Source organism: Hemicordylus capensis, chromosome 4 (genome assembly GCF_027244095.1).
Source record: "Hemicordylus capensis ecotype Gifberg chromosome 4, rHemCap1.1.pri, whole genome shotgun sequence".
NCBI lineage: Eukaryota > Metazoa > Chordata > Lepidosauria > Squamata > Cordylidae > Hemicordylus > Hemicordylus capensis.
In genome coordinates, this window is record NC_069660.1 from 101,799,678 (window position 1) to 101,823,391 (window position 23,714).

The window sequence follows — 23,714 nt, forward strand, 5'->3', positions numbered from 1 at the left end:
GAGATGCGGTTGAATATAATTCAGTAAAACTGTGTAGCTAAAAAATGATTTGGTTACTTTGAGCCAGAGAAACAGATGCTTGGATGTGCCTGTTGCAGTACGTCTAAGCCTTTTCTTTTAGAGATATGTACTACTATATCCATCATTATCAAAAATGCCTTTATTTATGTGAGGTAATGGAATTTTATTCTAGTATGTATAAAGCCTATGTTAATTTGAGCTAAGTAAAATATTGTAGTCTATAATACTTGTGGAGCGTTTATGCAGGAAGTGTTCTTTTGTAAAGTACATTGGCAGCAATAGATTTGTTAAAGGATTAAAGTCCTTGCCAAAAACTGGGAATGTTTAAAGTGGTGATATCAGCTAAGTAAGTTATCTGTTTTGTTTGGGAGTTATATTTATAAGAAAGTGCTTATGTTTTTCCAGCAGTCTAATAAGCTATCAATCTTCTATGTGTTTAGCTCTTTAGTGTGAGTTCAAAATATTTAAGAAATCTAAGAATCTGCTGAACTTGAAGCATCTGTAAGGAACAGCATTTAAATGAGAAATATGCTGATTCTTGCCTAGAAAATGAAAGTGTGTGAAGGTTCTATTCATAATGTGCTTTTATTTATTTATTTTTCAGAAGAAAAGTGGAACTCCACCACCAATGAAATTGCAACCTCCTTACAAAGGACCAAGAAAGTCCAGCTCTGAAGAGACAGAGGAAGAGGAGGAAGACACTTATTCAGAGGGTAAGTTATGTGATATTTGCATCTCTGTATGAAGTGCTGTTCTTAATATGTGGTACTGCTACTGCTAAATAGTACTCAGTTAGAAAGCTGCCTTATACTGAGTCAGACCATTTCTCCATATAGTCTGACAGGCAGCAGTTTTCCAAGGTTTCAGGCAGGAGTCTTTCCCATATCTACCTGGAGATGTCGGGGATTGAACCTGGCACCTCCTGTACGCAAAGCAGATACTCTGCCGCTAAGATATGGCTCATCTCCATATGTGTGGTACTAGAATTGTATTTTATCAAAGTACTGAGAGATTCTGAGTTCTGATGGGGAAATCCTTGTTTCACCAAACACACCAGAATAAAGCAAGTCCTTTAAAGTTCTCACTCCTGAGGCACTGGAGAGTGTACTTCCATGGGCAATAGGAATAGTGTTTGTGTGCTCTTGTTTATGCATGCAGCAGTCTGTCTGGAGGTCACCAGTGTACCTCACTTAAGAGGTACATCCAAGCATTTTTCTTTTTAGCAATAGCAATAGCACTTACATTTATATACCGCTCTATAGCCGGAGCTCTCTAAGCGGTTTACAGTGATTTAGCATATTGCCCCCAACATTCTGGGTACTCATTTTACCGACCTCGGAAGGATGGAAGGCTGAGTCAACCTTGAGCCCCTGGTCAGGATCGAACTTGTAACCTTCTGGTTACAGGGCGGCAGTTTTACCACTGCACCACCAGGGGCTCATGGAATTGATTCCATGAGTCTTGGAGTCTTTTAGTCTTGGAATTGATGATGTTCTCTAAATATAATGCACAGCTCATATATACACTGTTCCCTGTTACAGCTTCAAGACTGACTTATTGAGATTTACCATTTGTATCATGCTAAAGAGTATGCAAACATACTCCATTGCCATTTTTCTATTGTGGTCTGGAATGTTTTGGCACAAATTATGCCAACCAGCAATGAAGTGTGCTGTGTAAACTATTCCTCTCCATTCAGCTACTTTAAAATGCCTTAAATCTGTGAGGAGAACATAATGACAGTCATAAAGAGAAGAAAAGGTAAAGTGGAGTTTGGCACAGAACAATTTGAGGCTGAATTAGGTGTGATGAAGAAAAAAGGCAGAGGAAAGAAAAGATTAACAGGAGAAGTATCTTAAATTTCAGATGACAGTGGCAAACTCTACAGTACACTGATCGGGAAAAGGTAGAAAACCACTTCGCCAGAAACACTCACTTGTGAGTCTGTCAGTCCAAATTCCTGTCAAGTCATGGAAGAGGCAAGGCAGTGAAAGCATAGGAAGGGGGAGTCTATGACAGGAAACACAGCAGCAGAGTCCCAGCGTTGCTCAGATCAGTGAGCAAGCCTAGCCTGGATGCTGTTGTAGGGGTCAGAGAGTACCATGTGACATACTTGTTGGCTAAGCTAATTTATCTAATTTCCATTTTAGTCTGAGCTGTGTGTTGAATCCCCAACTGGGACTTGGGTCCCAGATAATGGATCTACAATGGGCTCAATCCCTAATGCAATGCTGGGGAAATAAAAGTCTCTTCAGATTGTTGCTAAAACTACCTTATGTAAAGCCAATTATAGACGCGTTTTGTGTCGTAGAAGAAATGTAGAAAAGTGTCGACGGATAAAAACAATGTAATCATTTTCTGCTAAATATAGAATCTGACAGAAGGTCAAGTGTGTTAACTGACTGTTCTGTGAACTTGCTGGAGAGAATGTCTCCACTGAGAATGCCCCATTGCTTGGGACAAATCAGCTCCAAATGTAAAGATTTTGGTTATTACAAAAATAGGGAAGTATATAGTCCTAAGGTATCTCTGGTCAAATGCTTCCTCTCCGATAGATGTCACTGCAGTCACCAACAATTGTTGCTGAACCAGGACTGGCTCAAAGCATATTAACTTAAAAAACCTTTCTGCAAAATGTGAATTTTTGAAAAATGTAATTAATAATAGATTTTCTTAAATGTACCAGGAGGTGCACTGAGATTATCACAGAATACACATAGAAGCAGGATTATATGCAGAAGGCTTGGTTTTTAATTTTTGAGCTGTACATAGTACTTTAGTAATATGTCTATGCATCTGATCTTTTTAATTTTTTGCTCTACAAAAAATCTGTAACTTTTCCACTTTATCCTTGACAATGGAACACTGCCATATAGTCCTGGCCAACTTTATAAGCTTTTATACTTTGTGGGGTGGGGGAGTGAGTTGCTTAAAGGCTATTTCTTTGTTTAATACATCAAGTAGATGTTATCTCTGTGGATGTGTGTTGTGTCCAGCTATATCAGATACAAAGTATAGAGGATGTTCTTCAGAAGGAAAGAACAATTACCACTTAGGGCAGATCATGAATAGCAATTTCCCAATGTTTAGTTCCTGCTATGCATCCTTTTGACTTTATTTTAATCGCTATTTCCGCTCCACCCCCTCCCCCATGCTTTAGTTTTCTATGCAGATTGTAATACCACTTCAGTAAAATGTTTGTCTGGTCAATGACCAAAATAAAGATTCAATTCCAGTAAAATGCAAGCAATAACTGAGTATGTGGTGTGTTGTTAGAGGGGATAGCTTTTGTTTCTGGGGCATCCCAGGTGATCTCAGTTAATGAAAAAATTGAAGCCTGCTTTAAAATTGAGCATGTATTCTGGGCTGATAGACATCCATTGATGATCTGAATTTTAAAAAAATCATCCGTAAATATATGTGGCTGCGTGTAATAAACCATGTCTCTGCAATTAAGAGTGGGCCATTAAGAGCCAGATTAGCCTTAGCTGCTGAGAAAGGAAAAGCCATCATGTTCTGTTAAATTGACTCCTGTTTCAGGACAAGGGATGCCTTTTGAATATTAGTGATCTCCAGCAGTGCAACAACGCAGCAGCAGCAGCAGCAGCAACAAGAGCAGCAGCAGAGCGTCAGTGGGTCAGATGTGGGAAACCAGGGATTTGCTTTTCCTGCATAGTTGTGCCGGCAGTTTTGCTGACAGATGTAACTGTTTGCTTGTGGACAAGCTTGAAATTAAGTGTAATTGATCACTTCTCATCTTAGAAAGAGAACTGACAGCTTGCCCTTAAGGCGAGGGAAATCTGAGACAGGCCCAAGGTCGTCAGAAGAAAGGCAAGCGCTGAGTCTCTGTGTATGTGTGTGATGAGGATTTGAGCTGCTCACAGCATTTGAATGTTTGTCAGGAATGCAGATACCTTGAAGTGCATACTGATACAGCAATGGTACAAGGGGGTTTCCCAGGTACGTATTCAAGAATCTACTTATTTCCTCCAGCTTATTGTCGGACTGTCTTTAACAGCTAGTGCAGGGGAGAAGGTAAATGAGAATAACAGCATTTCTTGTTCTTTCAGTTGTTCATGTGTAGAAAGATGTAATGGTAACTTGCATTCTGGTGCTTTTAAAAAATGTCATGGCTAAGTTTCAGAACAATGTAATGCATTTGAATCAGCCTGTGAAACTGACAGCATCAGAATTCTATAGTGGATGCTTAAATTGATCTAATTATTCTTGACTAAATGTTATTAAAATGTGGAAACAGATGGCTCATCTTTTTATATTTTGCCTGAGACAACTCTAGGTAAATGTTTCAAATACAATAAAAAGATGCTGTTGCGAAATATCTATGTTCAGCATTTTCATTGTGTGAGGTAACAAAATGCAAGCTCTCATTCACCAAGTGTGATACGATTTTGTACTATTACTTGCTGTGATATACTATTACCTCTTCCTATCCATTTATGCAGAGAATGAGATGCAAATATTTAGCATGGTGTGTGTGTGAGAGAGAGAGAGAGAGATTATATGTACACAACACATGTGCATACATGCACACACCAGATCGAAATATTTAACTCTGAAATATGTGAGAATCATGGTTTTGTGTTTGACATCCTTTTTATTTCAGCCTCTTTGTCATATATTGCAGACACAGAACTTCATGAAGCTTGATTTTGTGTGTAAAAGAGGTAGCTCTGGCAAAGAGAATTCTCTTGGTGAAACTGATACTTTATCACTTAGAAGAACACTTAGCATCACTGCAGTGACTTGCAGCTAGAGATATGACATAACAGGTTGTGAGAGCGGGTGCGTGTAGACACTTGCCAGAATGAGGATAAATTACGATATTCTATAAATGCATGCCAGACACTGTTCTTATTCAGAATCTGAGTATTGCTGCAAACAGCATCTTCTAGCAGTCCCTATAATATGATGCTGTAACTGGAACAAATAAGGAACATCTAATCTAGTCAGCCAGCACAGCTGTAACATTCTGTTGAGCATATAGAGCATACTGCTTGCTTATTAGCCTTGCATGTCTAAAATGCATCTTCAAACTGTACTTGCTCTTAGAACTGGGTCTCTTGAGGATGTGATGTGTAAACCCTCTAGGAAGGAGAAACATAAAATGCCTGTTAACAGTTAACTGTGTTCATAAGTGCTTATATCAAGTTAGAGAATGTTGTCTGTATTTGCAGAAGTTAGCACCATCTGCACATTCATTATATATTTGTCTAGAAGTATTTTCTATATTTTGGATCAAAATTAGTGCTCCTACATTGCTACTGCATTACTATCGTCTTTTTGTTAAATAACTTTTTAAGACTTTTGCCTTTGAAATGTAAAGAGAATGCTTCTCACATGACAGATAACCAGATAAATTTGCAAAGCTACAAAAGTGGCATACTGGGAAAAAACTCTTTAAAACTTTTTTTCTTTGTATACTGTATCTCTGATGTAATATGTATTGCCAATAATTTTGCTTTTCATATTTTATAAGCATGTGACACTGGTCCACTGAACATACTTCTGTCTTTACTATGGTTCTATGACACTAAGTGCAGAACTTAACATGATATCTAAATTCCTAACATATATATGATTGGAACCAACCATCAAGTTGAACTTTTGTCATAAACCTGTCCCACTAATCTGGAGCTATAAATCTCAGCCGCTGGAGAGTGAAACAGATAGGGGCAGAAGTCAAACAACAAAGCCAGGCAGTAAGCATTTTCTTCAAACCAGAGTCAGTCCGGGTCATAACATCACCAGTCAGTCGAACGGAGTCCAAATCGTAATCCACAAACAGAGTCCAAATGGTCCATTTTTCATTGAGACAGGAATAGCCCTCATAGGAGTTTCCTATGGCTAACCACCCCTCCCCTCATTCCCTAGTGCTACGTATCTGTCGTTTTTGTGCTATTTTGAACAATTAAAGAACAATTAAAGGCAAGGCAAACAGGAACACAGCCAAGTAGCTCAGTGAAGAACAACGTTGATACCAGCACAGCAGCTGTGGAAAAGCTGGCTAATATAGGCTGAAACCATGTGCTGTTAATCATGGTTCCCCAACTCAGCAGCCTTGCTTGTTAGTCTAGCTGTTCTGTGCATGCAGTCCTTAATCTCCTGCTGTCTCTTTGAGCGACATTTCTCCACTGCTGAGATTGGCCGTCCTTCCACAGGAGCTGCCACGACAGGCTCTAATTCTTCTCCAGCTTCCCGTGGGCTGGTACCACTCTCTTCTGCAAGTTCTAGACCTTGCACTCCCACCTCTGCTGCCATCCCCTTCGTCTCTTCCTCCTCCTCGGAGTCCGTCCACAAGCTCAGTCTATATTCTTATACTGTTGAGGTGATAGGGAACCATGACAGTATGGCAGCTGTTTGTCTGAGGTTGCGCAGTCTCAGGAGCATACTACAATCAACAAAAAAGTTGGTTTTTTTCTGTCGCCAGGACAGTCCAGTGCTTATGGCAGAAAACTGACCATTCAGCTCTGAATGGTTACATGCAGCTCCAAGAAATGCACATGTAAAGGATAAATGTGGAGGCTTTGAAGTTCTGTAGCTTACATCTTTCAATCTGTTGTTGTAAAGTGAGGGTCAGAATACAAATAAGGGTTGCTAAAGTTCTAATAAAAATGAAGCAAAGCAATGCTTTATAGAACTCTCTTTAAGCAAAATAGAATTGTGCTCAGAAGAATATAGTCAGAAGTGCTACAGCAAGTGCGATGTTAAGTTTTCTGGAGCTATAGATCTTTCTGCTGAAATGTTTGGAATAAGATTTCCTAAAGCTTTCATAGAATCCGATAATTTTAATTTTGGAGGAGTTCTAGCTATGCTCCTCCAGGAAGCTGCTACAGCATCCTATGGCAGATGGTCATCCAGCCTCTGTTTGAAAACTTTTAGTGGAGGAGACCACTGCAAGGGGTCCTCATAGCTCTTACAGTTGGGGAATTCTTTCTGATGCCTCTCCTGAATGTCCATCTTTGCAAGCAAATGCCAAAACTGTGGATAGTAGAGATTAGGGTTTCTGTGTGCAACAGTGTGAGGGTGATACTTCAGAGCATGCTCTTGGGGGTGCTATACTATCCCTAGTTTATATAATGTCTGAAGAGGGCTAATGTTAAGCTGCCATTTTGAAAATATCTATATTCACCTGTTATGTAGGAGAGTGATGAGGCCTGTGTTATGCTGGCTCTGTACACTGTTTCCCTCCTGTGATAGCCAAGGCTCCTTGCAGACAGATTCTGGGGTTTTACAGCTTGGAGCAGGCCCCACCCCAGCCTTTCACTCACTGGCCAGTCCTCTAGCACAGGATATATAAAAGGGCTTCCTGGCTAGAGAATTCTTACCTCAGTATTAAGGTTTACTTGCTCTGGTGTGCATCTTCCTCTTGACTCTCCTGACTACTTGGTGTGACCCCTGGCCTGCGACTACTCTTGCTTCTCATCCAACTGCTCTGACTCCCAATTCCTGATCTGGCACTGAACTTGGCTCCTGACTTGGACTCCTGCCTCGAACCCCTGATTTGATTGACTTTACAGCTTGACCATCCTACTCATTACTGACCTTTTGACCCTAATTCTATGTTCTGATGGACTCCCTGGCTTGATCTCCTTGCATGTGCCTGACTGGACTACTGCCTTGCCCCACAGCCCCAACTCATCGTTCTCTCCAGCACACTGCTCCTGACGCTCCCAGCCCTGTCTCCCGCAGCTACCGCTCCCCATGATCCAGCCTCCCTGACATCCTGCAGATGGTGGTCTCTTCCAAGTTTTGCTTCCCTGACAGATTAAGGAATGCAGAGCATGTTCTTTTTCTGTGGTGCACCAGCTTTATGGAGCTCCTCTGGACCGTTTTATTCTGAAAGGTGGAATAAAAGTTTTGGAAAGATCCTCACCATGTGAGGAATGCTACTGATGAGAGACTTAGTGTTTAGAGATTGTACTGAGCTCTGAACTGAATGACTCCACACTGAGTCAGAATGTTCCGAGCACCATTTTAGAATCCCAAAATGGCGCTCGGAATGTTTCAAGTGTTCCAAGCTCGTTCCGTCGGAACAACCAGCTTGACCTTTTGGTTCTGATGAAACATTCTGGGTATTTGTGTTCCTTTCCGAGCTTGAACTGAACCCAGATACCATTCCACGTATATCCCTGCTCAACAGGCTGCGGTTTTCTAGTTAACTGTCCCAGCCAGTTGAAATCACATAGTGAAAGCTCATGATGTCACAAGACCATATAGCAAATCCAATTTGATTATGTGCTGAAAGCAGTGCAGGTAAATGAAGGCCCATTGTACATATTCTGAAGCTCCAAATGAGCTCTAAGTGAAAGCTCACCTAACGTGACAGCTCATCCTCCATAATAAAAGCCTTGGTGTCCGTCTGTGGACGGACACCAAGGCGTGTGTCCGTGCCTCCCTGGCCTGTTCTGGGCATGCGCGGAGCGCATGCCCAGTACGGCCAAGTCAACAACGGACACAGGCACCAGGCAGCCATCTTGGTTGCTTCACCCGGTTGCTTCGCCCGGGGACCGGGAGGACAGAGACATTAGCGGGGGAACCGGGAGGACTGAGGCGGCAGCGGTGGAACCGGAAGCAGCAGCGGGGAACCAAGAGAGCAGCGGGAAACCAACAAAAAAGACCAGGGGGGGAAAAGTTAAAAGACGGGCCCGCGGGAGTGAAAAACCAAAAGCGGCAAGAAGATAAGAGCGGGGAGAAGAGACAGCTCAGGGCTGATGGGAGTTGTAGTCCAGCAGGAGCTGGGCGAGCCTCCAGTGTCCCGCCCACCCAGTCCAGAGAGAAATAAACACCACCGTGACTCATTCGCAGCTGCTGCCTGCCTGGGGAAGAGGAAGGGCCTCGCCTGCCTCAGCCCCTCCTCGCCTGGAGGGCCCAGACCCACAGGGAGCAGCGGGGGCGGGGGCACTCCAGACCCAGCGGCACCCCCAGGGGCTGCCACCTCCGCCTCTGGGCGGTGGGGTGGGGAGTGCGCGGCTGCCGCCCCGACCCACAGCCCCGGAGCAGGAGCTGTGCTCCCCGCACCTGCTGCTGCTGCGAGGTAGAAGCAGCCCCAAGGGACGGGGAGGGAGCAAGAGGCCGGTGGCGCTCTGCACAGGCCCAGACGCCCCAGCGGGGCTCCAGATCCCGCCGCCGGTGCCGTCACCCCGCCCCACGCCTTGCGGGGCCACAGTGCTTCACTCACCAGCTCCGCTGCAGGGCCCTGGAGCCGGAGCCCGGTGGCGCGCAACAGGCACCCTGCAGCAGGGTGCTCCCGGAGAGGAGCGAAGGGAAGGAGGGAGCCCCCGACTCACATGCTGACAGAGAGACAAAAAACAAGAAGTGAGGGAGGGAGACAGGACAATAGATAGAAGAAAAGAAAGAAAAAAGGAATAAGAGAAAAGAGAGAAAAGGGAAAGAAAAAAATAGAATAAGCAAAGAGGGAGGAAGGGAAAATAGGAAAGAGAGATGTAAAGAATGAAGGAGAAAAAATGAAGGAGAAAGGGTGGGGGAGCCACCAGCCCCAAAGAGCCCATTATAGCCCATTATAGAAAGAAAAGAGGAAAACAGAAAGAAAAGATTAAAAAAGAGAGAGAGAAAGTGAAAAAAAGGAAGGAGAAGAGAGAGAGGAAAAAGGAGAGCGAGGAAAGGAAGGAAAGGAAAGAGAGGATGAGAGAAAGAAAGGGGGGGAAAGGCAAGAGAAAGGAAGAAGGAGTAAAGTGGGGGGGGGACCTAGCGCCTGTTATTATAACGGGCTTAAAAACACTAGTTCACTAGAATTGCCCAATAGGGAACACAAACTAGTTTGCATCCAGGCCAATGCTCACTGCTTTTCTGTGCAGGATCAATTTCATTGACTCAGCACAGCATGGCATTCCCTGTGCAGCCCTATTGCCAAGGCAACAGGAATATTCCCAACCCCCTCCCATGAATTCCCTTTTGAGTGTTCCCATAGAATTGGCAAAAATGGGAGGATTGTGTGCTTCTTGAAAGGTGCAAATATTTTCACAAAACTTGGGTGCTCTTCCCCTTTGGTTTAGGTCTAGTTTCTCCTACAGCCTGTATCTTCTTAGGGAAGCCAGTTTTATGCTTTGATAACAATAGACATCTTCCAGTCTAAGTGATCATAATTAAATCCCATTTAAATTAATGGGATTTATGAGTAAGTTGTCTCAGTTATTTCAATGGTGTTTAGTCATGACTAACTAGTATGAATGCTGCCCATTGGTTTTGTGCAGCCCATTGGTTTTGTACAGGCTCAGTTGAACTAATTCAACTTCAGTGCAGTACCTACGTAGCTTAATTTTCCACGCCTAAATTTATTTATATTGCATAAAAGAAATAGTGGGAATGAACAGGACATGAACATAGAATTCAAAAGTTATTACAATAGAACTATATAATTTGTTGTATTAAATATTTTTGTTGTGGTTCCAAAAGCATACCTTTTTCACTTCCCACCCTCTAAAGACTTATTTTCCCTCCTGCAATCATAGCTAGCAAGTACATCCATTTTATGTGGCTCTTACTCTTTCCTTATTTTATAAATCTCTTGATGTTGTTTGTCCTTTGGCATGAGCAATAGAGTTCTAAAAAACATGACACAGTGCACTCTTCATCCACTTTGTTGATCACAACTGAAATTAAACATAATTATAATTCATTCAAAGCTGAAACTTTAATAATATATCTCAAATACACATATTAATAAGTAACAATTAGACATATCACACATGTTCAGAAAATGGTTAACCTTCTTCACCAGTGCTTACGGAACAACAGGTATATGTTCCATGTTTCCTCCCTGAAATGAAATGCTTCATAAGTGAATATAGCTGACCTACAGTTTTTCACACTGAACTGGGCTATTTACAGAGCTTTTGAGACTTACTATTCAGAGACAAATTCTATTGCAACTTCTTACAGTTAGTTTAGTTTAAATTTACAAAGCAAGAATAGAGATGCATGTAGTCTTTGATTGATTGATTCATTTTATTGTTGAGATACAGGTTTTCACAACTAATGCTGTGGTTCAGAATGTCAAATGCTGTGTTTTGTTGCCAGAAGGAAGTCTCAAAATAGGGGTGTGCACAAACTGGTCATGAACCAGACCGCTGCGAACTGAGCCAGTTCGGTTCGATTGTGAACTGGACTGACCTCAAAGAGAGGTGGTCCTCCATGATTGAACTGAATAGAGCCCAGTTTGCAGTGGAATGGTTCAGTGGGTCTAGAGGCTATACTTTTAAAGGGGAATCCAGTGACGATTCCCCTCTACAAAGGGGAATCCTGGCTTTAAAAGATTTCTAAAGGGCGGACAGGGGTGGTGGTGGTGAGAGGGCACCTTTGAAAGTAAGGTGCTTACCAGTCTGGCGCTCCACCCCAGAAGCCCACCCACCCAGGCAGCAGTGTGGTTTCTGAACTGACCTGGCCTCTGTGCATCCATGGAGGCCATGCAAATGGCCTCTGCACATCCGCAGAGGGTCAGTTCAGTTCAAGAACTGTGCCGCCGTCTGGGCAGATGGGCTTCTGCAGGGAGCGATGGACTGTTAAGTACCTTACAACTACCTTTCAATGTGCCCTCTTGCCGCCCTCCCCCAGCCACTCTTTAGAAACCTTTTAAAGGGGGTATTCCCCTTTGCTTATACAGGAGAATCCTCACTGGATTCTCCTTTACAAGTGTAGCCCTTCAAACCACCGAATCGGTTCGATTGAACAGACCGACCGGATGGTTTAACCGAACCGCTAAAATTGGTCCTTGCACACCCCTGACTCAAAAAAAGCTTATGTCAATATCGGGGTAACACATATTTCAAGTGTGCATCAAAAGTTGCTTGTCTTGTGTTTTTCAATAGTGTGACACAATGTTTTAACCCTCTCTGTTTACAACTAGTGACTAACATGACTTTCATCTGACAGCTGAAACAATTTTTTGCCAAAACTGTGGTCCCATCATGGTATTTTAACACAGTTCTTTTTAACTATCTTTTCTCCAACTGATCAGAATGAAATAGATCAGAATGAATTTGTTCATAAAGAATAGACCCAACAGAAAGGGAGGGTGGTTGCATGATAAACTTTAAAATGTGTTTTAAAAAAAATATGCACAGAAGTTCATGAATCCGAGCATGGAAGCCCAAACAAAAGTGTCTGGGTAAAAAATAAAAGGAGAGATTAACAAAGGCAATACCAACATGGGACTTTACTGTAGATCACTTGGTCAAGTGGAAGACATGGACTGCTTTCCTTAGATAGATCACCAAATATTTGAAGAACTGCATGTTTGTAATAATGGGGGACTTCAGTTCTCTTGGAGAATTTGCTGGAAGTCTAACTCTGCTAAGAGTGGGAGAAGGTCCAATAAGTTTTTGACCTCTGTTTCTGACCATCTTTCAGCAGCTGGCAGAAGAAACAAGGAATCAACTATGTTGTACTTTAGACTTTGCCAACAGGGATGAATTGGATGATGAAGTGAAAATGAGGGATGCCCAGGGAGGTGTCGCTGTTATCTTAGAGTTCGTTATATTAAGGGGATGGAAAACTTCAGGAATCGGACATGTACCCTGGATTTTAGGAATGTTGACTTTAATGAGCTCAGAGAAAAAGATAGGATCTAGACATTGTCAAGGAAAAAACTGAATTAATAAAGATTGGCAGATTCTGAAAATGGAGATACCAAAGGCACTGAGAAGGAAATATTGTGAAAGATTCCAATGAAAAGGAAGAAGGGAGGTTCCAGTGTGTATGTGCAGAGAATTTTCTGAAAAGCTGAGAAGTAAAAAAGACAGGTGTAGGAAATGGAAGGAGGGCAAACCTGTAGGGGTGGTTTTGGGAAAGCTAAGGAAAAGTAAGCTAAGGATGGTCAAGGAAGTGGTAGGTCTGTTTGTCGAGAAGAGGGTGAAATAGTAACAGGTGACAGATATAAGGCAGAGCTGCTTAATGCCTATTTTGTATCTGTCTTCTCTCACAAGAAAAGGTAAACTGTCTAGGCAACAGATACACAAAAGGGAAATGTACTTCAAGATAGGTAAAGAGATGGTAAGAGATCATCTAGCTGCCTTAAATGAGTTTAAATCTCCAGGCACAAATGAATTACAACCCAGGGTACTGAAGCAACTGTCTGAAATACTGGCTGTAATATCTGAGAAGTCAATGAGAATAGGTGAGATGCAAGCAAATGTCTCTGTCTTCAAAAAGGGGTGAGAGGAGGAGTCAGGAAACTGCAGACATGTCAGCTTGATGTCAATATCTGGCAAGATCCTAGAACAGATTATTAAGCAATCTGTGAGCACTTTTAAAAGAATTTGTCAGTTAGTAGGATCCAGCATAGATTTATCAAGAACAAGTCATGCCAGGCTAATCTTATTTTCTTTTCTGGCAGAGTTACTAGTTTAGTAGAAATACAGGGAGACCTGGCTTGGCAACCACACATGTGAAAGCGACCTAGGTCTCTTGGTGGACAAGTTGAACATGAGCCACTTGATGTGGTTAGAATGCCTCTGCTCTCTCTCTGTCTCTTAACTCAGTTCTGCCCTTGGAACTGTTTATGCAGCTACTTATGATACTAATAAAGGATTTTATCAAGAGAAAAGCTGTTCATCCTTTTGGACTGGTAATTAATCAGCTCTGTCACAATACTGATCAACCATTGGCGTCCTCTGTTTCTGACCTAATCTAGCTAAACATCTGTGCCTTATCAGTAGTAAGGCAGTGTAACAGAGACATGCAAACAGTTCCCCCTCCCCCTCCCCCCACACACACTTGGCTTTCCTCAGTCTCTTACAATTTGAGTACATAGCTCTGCAGGGTTCTTGAATGGTGCAGAGGCTCTTTAAACACAGCAGTTGTTGCTCTGCATGAATAACTTATTTGTAGCTCAGAGTACCTAAAAGAAGTCACTTCCATGTAGGGGGCAAGTCCTTTTATGCCAAGCAAACAACTTAAAAGGGAAATAAATCTGGTACAGTGTGCTCTTCTGACATCAGTGGATGTGCAATACAAGGATGTGTTCAGCAGCACATTCCAAACTGAAAAAGCCAACCATTTGACATTCCTCCATGGGTTAATGTGGAATTGAAGCGCATTTTATTCAGTTACAGAATAAATAACACATGCTCCTCCATTGCAGGGGGCTCATTGAAGATGGGAGAATGGCACAGGAACTGCCACAACGTATCATGGCAATCTGCTTTTTCTAACTTAGAGAAACTTATCTTTGTCCAATGTAACTTTCAGTTATGATCAAGGGTCCTCAGATTTAGGCTGGCTTTGGTAGCTAGTCATGATTTTTAGTTGCCATTGATGCTTTCTCACTGCCTTTAAGTATCTTCAAATCCTACGATGAAGTGTTGATTCCTTCCCTAAATTCTCTGGTCCATACAGAGAACTTAGGTGAGGGTCTGTTTCCTCCATCTGGCATGAAGTGAGAAACCCATCTCACTCTACTAGGTTCTCTGTAATGCACAGCTAATTTAGAAGAGAGTAGTGGTCTTATTTTTGTGCTGTATATCCAGGGGAAATTGGTCACTGGAAAGCCATTTGTGGCAACATGACCCACATTTGTGGAGCCCTATTTATTAATAAACCATACAGACATTTTAAGCATTTGACTGAAATGCTTCAGTGTATGACTGAAACATCTGTAAAGTTTTAGGATTGGCTGTAAGAGTTTCTACAGGCTTTTGGAACACTGGCTGATATCCTCTCTAACCATATGGAGGCACTGAGTGTAAAGTACCTCCAGTGTTTAGTAATTCAGAGTCCTACTGCACAGTTAGGGCAGCCATTTTCATCAGTCTCTCCTTCAGAAGTACTTTTTTAATATCCTTAAATATGTTCCTGAGGGCCACACAGCCCTCAGGGACATATTTTGGTGTATTAAAGGATAGCAGAGTCAGTGGCAGATGAATATGCAGCACACACGTCCTACTTGTAAGCAGTATTGTCTGCCTGTTTCCAGTGCAGTCTATGAAGCCTCTTGATTTATATAGGTATCATACACTTTGATACTGTAAATATCAGTGCTGTTTCAATTTTTCCCATGGGAGCTTAGCCTGTGATCCACCAAGGTGAATGTAGACCACCAGCGATATATGTGGTGATCTGGCAGGACCTTAATTACAATGAACCTTGTAATTAACTACCTTCTTAGAACTCCTAAAACAGGATTGTTGAACATTCATTCATTCATTCATTCATTGAATTTCTATACTGCCTAGTATAGAAATCTCTAGGTGGTATACAGATTAAAACATAATATTATATAAACATAATATAAATCAAAACATTTAAAATTCATAAAAACAGATAAAAAATCACAATAGATAAAAACACACATTGAAATTTAAAATTCAGTTAAAAACCTGGGGGAATATTGAACATTAGAAGTCTACAATATGTGGCTGTGTTTTGCAGGCCTGATCTAGTCATGCAAATGCTGTGTTTTGCAGGCCTGATTTAAAAGGTCCAAAGTTAGACCTTACAACACCAAATCGATGCTTTCCCTACTTGTTCCCTAAGTGATCTGACTCAAGGCTTTCAAGATCCACATAACAACTGAGCCAGTAGCAGCCGGGGGGTGAGGAGTATGATACCTGGAGACTGTATCAAATATTTTTAGCCTCATGTGTATTCATTGAACCTGGTTACAGAACCTCCCCAATACCGATAGGAAGTCTGCTGCTGTATGTGTTAAACATACAATGATCCAGCTGTGATATTATTAAGATGTGGGTTACTGTGGCCAAATCTGCCTTCTTAAGAAAGGGATACAGTTGGTGCACTAGCCAAAACTGTGCAAAAGCACCCCTTACCACTGCATCCACCTGTGCACCAAAAGCAGAACCGAGTTCAGCAGTACCCCCAAGTTGTGCACCTGCTTTCAAGGGGCGTGCAACCCCAAGCAAAGCCAGTTGAATCTCCTCATACTGATTGGCTCTCCTGCTGACAGCAGCATCTACATCTTGTCTGGTTTCAGTTTCAGCTTACTGGCCCACATCCAGCCAAACACATCAGGCAGGATTTAAAGGGGGGAAAGACTTTGCTGGGGGGATTTTTTAGCAAGTGCACAGATACTCATTGCTTAAACACTGGGTGAGAGAGAAGCCATCTACTGAGGAATGGTATAAGATAGCATGTAATGATAATTCCATACTTATCTGCTAAGTTAGAAGTTAAATGGTCAAGAAATACAATGAATAAGTTCAGGTAGTACTCTAGAATTCTGTAGATTTCTGACTTAAAACTCTTGTCAAAGTGGGGCAGGAAATGTAATACATCACATACAGTAGTGAGGGCCTTCCCACTCCCAGCCCAGAGATATTAAAAGAGTTCTTGGACTTCATTTATGAGTACACTTCATTAAATTCTCTCTGAATCAGAAACCCTGCACATTTTGGCCATAGCTTAAAAACAGCGGTAAAGAGGAAAAGTCAGCTCCAGCTTCAAACTTTAGCTGCTTAGTCTCTGGACATGTTTGATGCTGGAGAGAAAAGACATAAGAATATAAGAACAGCCCAGCTGGATCAGGCCCAGGGCCTATCTAGTCCAGAATCCTGTTTCACACAGTGGCCCACCAGATGCCACTGGAGGCCACAGGCAGGAGTTGAGGGCATGCCCTCTCTCCTGCTTTTACTCCCCTGCAACTGGTACTCAGAGGCAACCTGCCTTTGAGGCTGGAGATGGCCTTTAGCCTTCCAACTAGTAGCTGATGATAGACCTCTCCTCCAAACCCCTCTTAAAGCCATCCAGGTTGTTGGGTGTCACCACATCTCGTGGCAGAGAATTCCACAAGTTGATTATGCATTGTGTGAAAAAGTACTTCGGTTTGTTGGTCCTTGATTTCCTGGCAATCAATTTCATGGGATGACCCTGGTTCTAGTGTTATGGGAGAGGGAGAAGAATTTCTCTCTATCTACTTTCTCCACCCCATGCATGATTTTATAGACCTCTATCATGTCTCCCTGCAGTCGTCTTTTTTCTCAACTAAAAATCCCCAGGTGTAGCCTTGCCTCATAAGAAAGGTGCTCTAGGCCCCTGATCATCTTGGTTGTCCCCTTCTGCAGCTTTTCCAGTTCCACAATGTCCTTTCTTAGATGTGGTGACCAGAATTGTATGCACTACGCCAGGTGTGGCCACACCATTGTTTTGTATTAGGGCATTATAATATTAGCCGTTTTATTTTCAGTACCCTTCCTAATGACCCCTAGCATGGACCTGGCCTTTTTCACAGTTGCCGCACATTGACTCAACGCTTTCAGCGAGCTGTCCACCACGACCCCAAGATCCCTCTCCTCGTCAGTCACCGACAGCTCAGATCCCATCAGTGTATACTTGAAGTTGGGGTTTTTCATCCCAATGTGCATCACTTATACACTTGCCAACATTGAACCGCATTTGCCACTTTGTTGCCCACTCCCCCAGTTTGGAGAAATCCTTTTGGAGCTCCTCGCAATCCATTTTGGATTTCACTACCCAAAAGAGTTTGGTATCATCTGCAAATCTGGCCACCTCGCTGCTTACCCCTGCTTCTAGATCCTTTATGAATAAATTAAAAAGCACCGGTCCCAGTACAGATCTCTGTGGGACCCCACATCTTACTTCCTCCATTGTGAAAACTCTCCATTTATACCTACCCACTGTTTCCTGTCTTTCCAACCAGTTAGCATGTACTTGTCCCCTTATCCCATGACTGCTAAGTTTCCTCAGGAGTCTTTGATGAGGAACTTTGTCGAAAGCTTTTTGGAAGTCCAGGTATACTATGTCAAATGGATCCCCTTGATCCACACACTTGTTGACACTCAGGCGTAAGAGAAAGGGGGAAAGCTGGCGTTGGCACAGCAGAGGCAAGGCCAGCCAGCACTGCTGGAGACTCTCTTCATGCTGCATCGCACCTTACAGCTAAAGTGACAGTGAACCCCAACAGCTGAGACTGGTAGTGATGGAGAAGAGGGCCAAGTGAGTGGATTGGTGAAGCAGGTGGGGTGCTGAGGGGGTGGGATATGAGAAGATGAGGTAACAGCAGCAGATTTGAAGCAGAGGTGACACTCTTGGTTGAGGGTGGTGCCATTCTTCCCATGGCACATGCTTGGCCGGAAGCTGTCACCTCAGCTGTCCTCATGAGAGAGCTGACTTGGCCACCTAACCTATGTGTATTTACTTAGTAATAAGTCCTAGTGAACCTGTGAGTGTATGCTTTGGGTCAAGCTGTAAAATTCCTGTCAGTCACCACTAGCATTTAAATAAAAATTTTAAAAAGACGGATGAGAGTCTCAAAATGACAACATTTGTTAGTAACATTGACGGATATGTTGCCCACTGCTGTGGACATCTAAAACAACTTCCGCAGTGTTGTGCAAGAACGCTCTTGTGCCAATAGATGTACAATATCTGGTAGGTTCTTTAGTTTTTATAGTTTTCAGTTTTTACCTTTTTAAATAACTTTGAATTTGAAACTTTTTTAAAAAAATGTAATTTGAATTGTCATTCAGTTGTTGAACTTAACTTGTTTAATTTTATTAGTCTCATGTTTTACATTGTATATGTTTTATTAATGTTGTGAGCCACCCTGAGCAGTAGTGTACTGGAAGGGTGGGGTATAAATATTTTTAATAAATTAATTTAATTAAATATTTAATGTCCGGCTTTTGGGGGGAGAAATTCTCCAAAGTGACCTTTCTGCTCTCTTGCAGTGAATTATAGGCACGGGCATTGCCTCAGAGTTGGGGAAGGAAGGAGGTTTATTCATTCCCTGCCTTCACCTATGAGTGGGAGCCAAAGAGAGGGAGATTGTCAGGCCCAAAGAGAGGGAGATTGTCAGGCCCACAAACCCCATCACAACTGATCTGCTCATCCTCGGCAGCCTCTGCCTTAAATAAAGCCCTGCATCCCAGAAACTCCTGCCCACTTTCGGCCGGCTCCGTCTTCCCTGGCCAGGCACATGTCCTGGACACCCAATCCCTGGCCTCCACAGGGGGCTTATTACCCAGCTCCACCCCCTGCCTTATCATTCCTCCAGCTGCTTGCAGCTGTGGAGTTGCTATCCTGGCTATTACCTCTCCACCAATCTGCTGCCTCTTGGGTGACACTTACCCATCCCTCAGCAGCTGTTGCACGTCTCTCCGAATCCTCTCTGAGAGGTTATTGCCAGGGCTGTCCTGGCATCTGGAGCCCCCGGCTTCTCTCGGCACTCTACTGCTGGCTGGGCATAGATCCCTGTCTCCAGGAGGAAGGGAGGAAACCCTGACACTTAAAATTGCCCAATTGCAGCTGCATAATGCTACATCCATCATTTCCATAGCATTGTACAACTTTGCACAATTTTAAGTTTTACTGCAAGAGCGCTCTTGTGAAATACTGCAGGCATTGAGAACTGCCCATTAGCCTCCGTTGAATGTCAGCCATCATTAAGAATTAAATATTAGAACTGTCTATTATGGATTGAAGCAATGTGCCACTAGTTGGATCTTTCTTGCTTGTTCCTTTCAGTTTTAGTGTGTGTTCTGCTGAGAAACAAAAGAATGTTTGACTGCAGATCAGAGTGATTAAGGGTCTAGTTCTGCAGCACAAGATCTTATACAAAAGTGTTCATTTGTTTTCTAGTTGTAAGATTTTAAGGGATATTCTGAAAGTATGAAAGTGAAAGTAATGAAGACTAATTCCTCAGACACAGTATATTTTGGTGCATTGACTGACATCCAGAGTAACTGTCATGGATGTGCCATGAAGACCAATGTGTACTGCAGAGAGTTTCCCCGCTACTGCTGCATCCGTTTGCACAGTGGTGGGGGAGAGTGAATTTCAGTGTTTTGCTTTGGCTCTGGAAGTGCCTTTTGTCACCTGAAAATAGATGCCCGAAGGCTGTGCAGTCCTCGGGGGCATATTTTTGAGTGACACGGGTCACTTGCATAGAGAGAAAGAATTTTTGTGCACAGTGACTGACATCCAGCAACTGACTGTATATTTGCCACAAAAACTTATTATTATTATTATTATTAATTCTATTATTAATTCTATTTCTATACTGCCCTTCCAAAAATGGCTCAGGGCAGTTTACACAGAGAAATAATAAATAAATAAGATAATTAATTAATTAATTATTCATGCTGCAGAGAGCTTCCCCACTACTGCTGCGCCTCTACACATAGTGGGGGAAGGAAGGAATTTTGATGCTTTGCTCCAGCTCTGGAAATCCTGTGTCCCGGTGGCGGTGGGTGGATATTGAAGCACACACACACACAACACAGAGCAGCTAGGAAAGCTCTCTCAGCATTTTATTTTATTTATTTATTTATTGTTGCATTTATATACCGCCTTTCATTAAAAGACAACCCCAAGGCGGTTTACAAAAGTTAAAACGTACAGTAAAAGACAATAAAAATATTAAGCTAAAATATATATAAAAACAGACCAAATTTAAAATCTATAAAATACTAGCATAAAAACAATACAACAGGTAAAAACACACAGAAGCAGCAGTAAAAACGATTATGTAAAAGCCTGGATAAAAAGCCAAGTTTTAACAAGCTTTCTAAAAGCCGTGATGGAGTCCGAGGAGCGAATGGCCACTGGGAGAGCATTCCAAAGTCTGGGGGCAGCAACAGAGAAGACCCTGTCCTGAGTGCACGACAGCCGGGCCTCTCTCATTGTCGGCACCCGGAGCAGGGCCCCCTCAGATGTCCTCGTCAAGCGGGCAGCAACCCTTGGGAGCAGGCGGTCCCTCAAATACCCCGGGCCCAAACCATTAAGGGCTTTAAAGGTCAAAACCAGTACCTTGAATTGGACCCAGAAATGAACCGGCAGCCAGTGCAACTCTTTCAGAACGGGCGTGATGTTCTCCCAACGAGCAGCTCTGGATAAAACCCTAGCTGCCGCATTTTGCACTAGCTGCAGTTTCCGGATATTCTTCAAGGGCAGCCCCACGTAGAGCGCGTTACAGTAATCCAGCTGCGACGTGACTAAGGCATGGGTAACCATGGCCAGATCTGCCTTCTCAAGAAAGGGACGCAGCTGGTACACTAGCCAAAGCCGTGCAAAGGCACCCCTGGCCACCGCCTCCACTGGAGCCTCCAAAAGCAGAGCCGGGTCCAGTAGTACCCCCAAGCTGCATACCTGCTCCTTCAATGGGAGTGCCACCCCATCCAGAACCGGTAAAATCTCCTCATCCCGATTGGCTCTCTTACTGACCAACAGTACCTCCGTCTTATCCGGATTCAATTTCAGTTTATTAGCCCACATCCAACCCATCACGGCCTACAGCCCCCGATTCAGTATATCCACCGCCTCCCTAGGATCAGATGACAAGGAGAGATAGAGCTGAGTGTCATCCGCATATTGCTGACAACTCAGTACAAGTCCCCGGATGACCTCTCCCAGCGGCTTCCTGTAGATGTTAAACAGCATGGGGGACAAGACCGATTCCTGCGGGACCCCACAGGCCAGTGGCCATGGGGCCGAGCAGTAGTCCCCCAGCACCACCTTCTGGACCCTACCCCCAAGAAAGGACCAGAATCACTGCAACGCAGTACCTCTGATTCCCATATTGGAGAGGCGGCCCAGAAGGATACCATGGTCGATGGTATCGAACGCTGCCAAGAGGTCCAGCAGAACCAACAGGGACGCGCTCCCTCTGTCTAGTTCCCGGCGTTGGTCATCCACTAGAGCGACCAAGGCAGTCTCAGTCCCATACCTGGGGTGGAAGCCAGATTGAAAAGGGTCCAGATAATCCGTATCATCCAAGACCCTCTTCATTGAATCATCTCTTTAGGGCATCTGCTCTCAATTGCTCTGGATGTCAGTTAGTAATTTTTTTTAAATTTGATTTGTCCTCCATTTTCAAGTTTCCTCTTTTCTATTTACCTGCCAATAATTTATTTATTATTTATTTATTCAGTTTATATCTAATAAATAAATGGCTCCAAAATCCCTTCCAAAATGGCTCAGGGTGGTTTACAAAAAAATAAAAGCAATTAAAACCAGTTAACAATTAAAATCAAAACTATAAAAACCCTGGAAGGCCAGGCCAAACAAATAGGTTTTAAGGGTTCTCCTGAAAGACAGTGATGAACTCAAATTATGGATTTCTGCTGGAAGTCGCCACCAGATAAACCGGTGGAAACTGGAGATGGACCTCCTCAGATGACCTTAACATTTTAAACTGTTTAATTTCTTTTATCTTATGAAGTTGCTTTAACTTTTTATTCTGTTAAACTGTTTTAATTGTTTGTACTCTATTTTATATTTGTTTAAAATTTTGTACACTGCCTAGATATACACATACAGGTATCTGGCGGTATATAAATATGATAAATAAATAAAACTATGACATGAATATATGAATGAAGAGAGAGACACATTTGCTCAGATTTTGTGTGTATATTTATTTTAAAACTGGATGCTTCAATCAGTGTCTGACAAAACACTTCTCTGGAGACTTATCCACTGACATTTTACATAAGCTATCATATTGACTGGAAATTACTCCATGTAAACAAAAAAGCAGGATTCAATATCATTTTTGTAATGCAATAACAACAGAATTACAATTGCCTTGTGTAAAGTATCTGGTAATGAAAGCAGATAATGGAATTCTTTGCAAAAACAGATGCTAACTGGCTTCCCATTGCTAAAGCAGAGTACTGAAAAATTATGCCATCTGGAAGCCAGGAGAACAGCAAAAAAAAAAGGGTGGGGGGAAGAGGGTTGGGATTGAAAAGATGTCTGAAATGCACTTGTTTTGGAAGTAAATGCGTGTACAAAATGATCATCTGTGATTCATATTAAGATGCAAAATTAGTAAACTACTCAAGTGTTCGAGAAAGTCAACAGGAAACCCCAGAGGATATTTATATGTAGATTGGAAAGCTGGCCTCATGACAGCACTGGGATTCATTTACACTCTGATCCTGTAATTTAAAGGGCAAAGCTGCCTTGTATGAGTATCTTAAAAACACTGGTAAGAGGTGGAGCTTGCTGAAGTCAGGGCCTCCCATTACTCTAAATTAGTGGCATTTAGCTCCTGCAGGAACAAACATGAATTAAAGTGGCGGGGAGGGGGGCAGCTTATGTCAGGGTGTGTGTATGTATGTATGTATGTATGAATTACATTTAATTCAGCAATATGGAATAGATGAGCCTCTTAGCAGCAGAGGCTGGAGGAATTCAATGTTGAAGCAATGTGTATCTTGAAAGTCTGTAGTTCTTCAGTCCTCTGGTATATTATCTTCAGTGTTGTGGCTGCACGTGATGCTTTGGACTACTCCTGGAACCCAAGGGCAGCTTCAGTGCCTCAGAGATGCTTCCAAAGTGTGTAGCTTCTGCTAACAGCTGGATCCTTGTCAAATGCATTGGAAGTACAGGAGGGTTCTGTTCCGGGCTGCAACGGCGGATATCGAGTAATGGAATCCTATGGGATCACGGGGCTTAGGTTCCTGGTCAGTTGAAAATCAGCTGAATTTTGCCGGTGGGGGGGGGCTTCTTTGGCATTCCCCCTTCTCTTTTTTTTACAGAGACAGGAGCCATTTTGTGGTTCCGTCAAAGAAATGGTGACTGGAAATGACCTCGGCAGTCATTTCCGGCCACCTTCGACCCATAGATGTTTTCTTTTTCCCTGCATATGCCCAAGTCAGGTGTCTTTTCCCTGAAAACAGATATGCAAATCCACAGATGTGGAATCTGTGGATAATGAGGTCCACCTGTACTGCTTT

General features: G+C 42.8%; 1 protein-coding gene across 12 annotated transcripts in view; it reads left to right on the forward strand.

Moving 5' to 3' along the window:
* The window catches only part of PATJ (PATJ crumbs cell polarity complex component), a 260,848-nt gene that overhangs the window by 131,276 nt on the left and 105,858 nt on the right, over positions 1 to 23,714 (forward strand). For all 12 annotated transcript variants that reach the window (XM_053243239.1, XM_053243238.1, XM_053243236.1 and 9 more), the window contains one exon: positions 626 to 734. In XM_053243239.1, the coding sequence (XP_053099214.1) occupies positions 626 to 734 (109 nt within the window). The remainder of the gene's footprint in view (positions 1 to 625; positions 735 to 23,714) is intronic.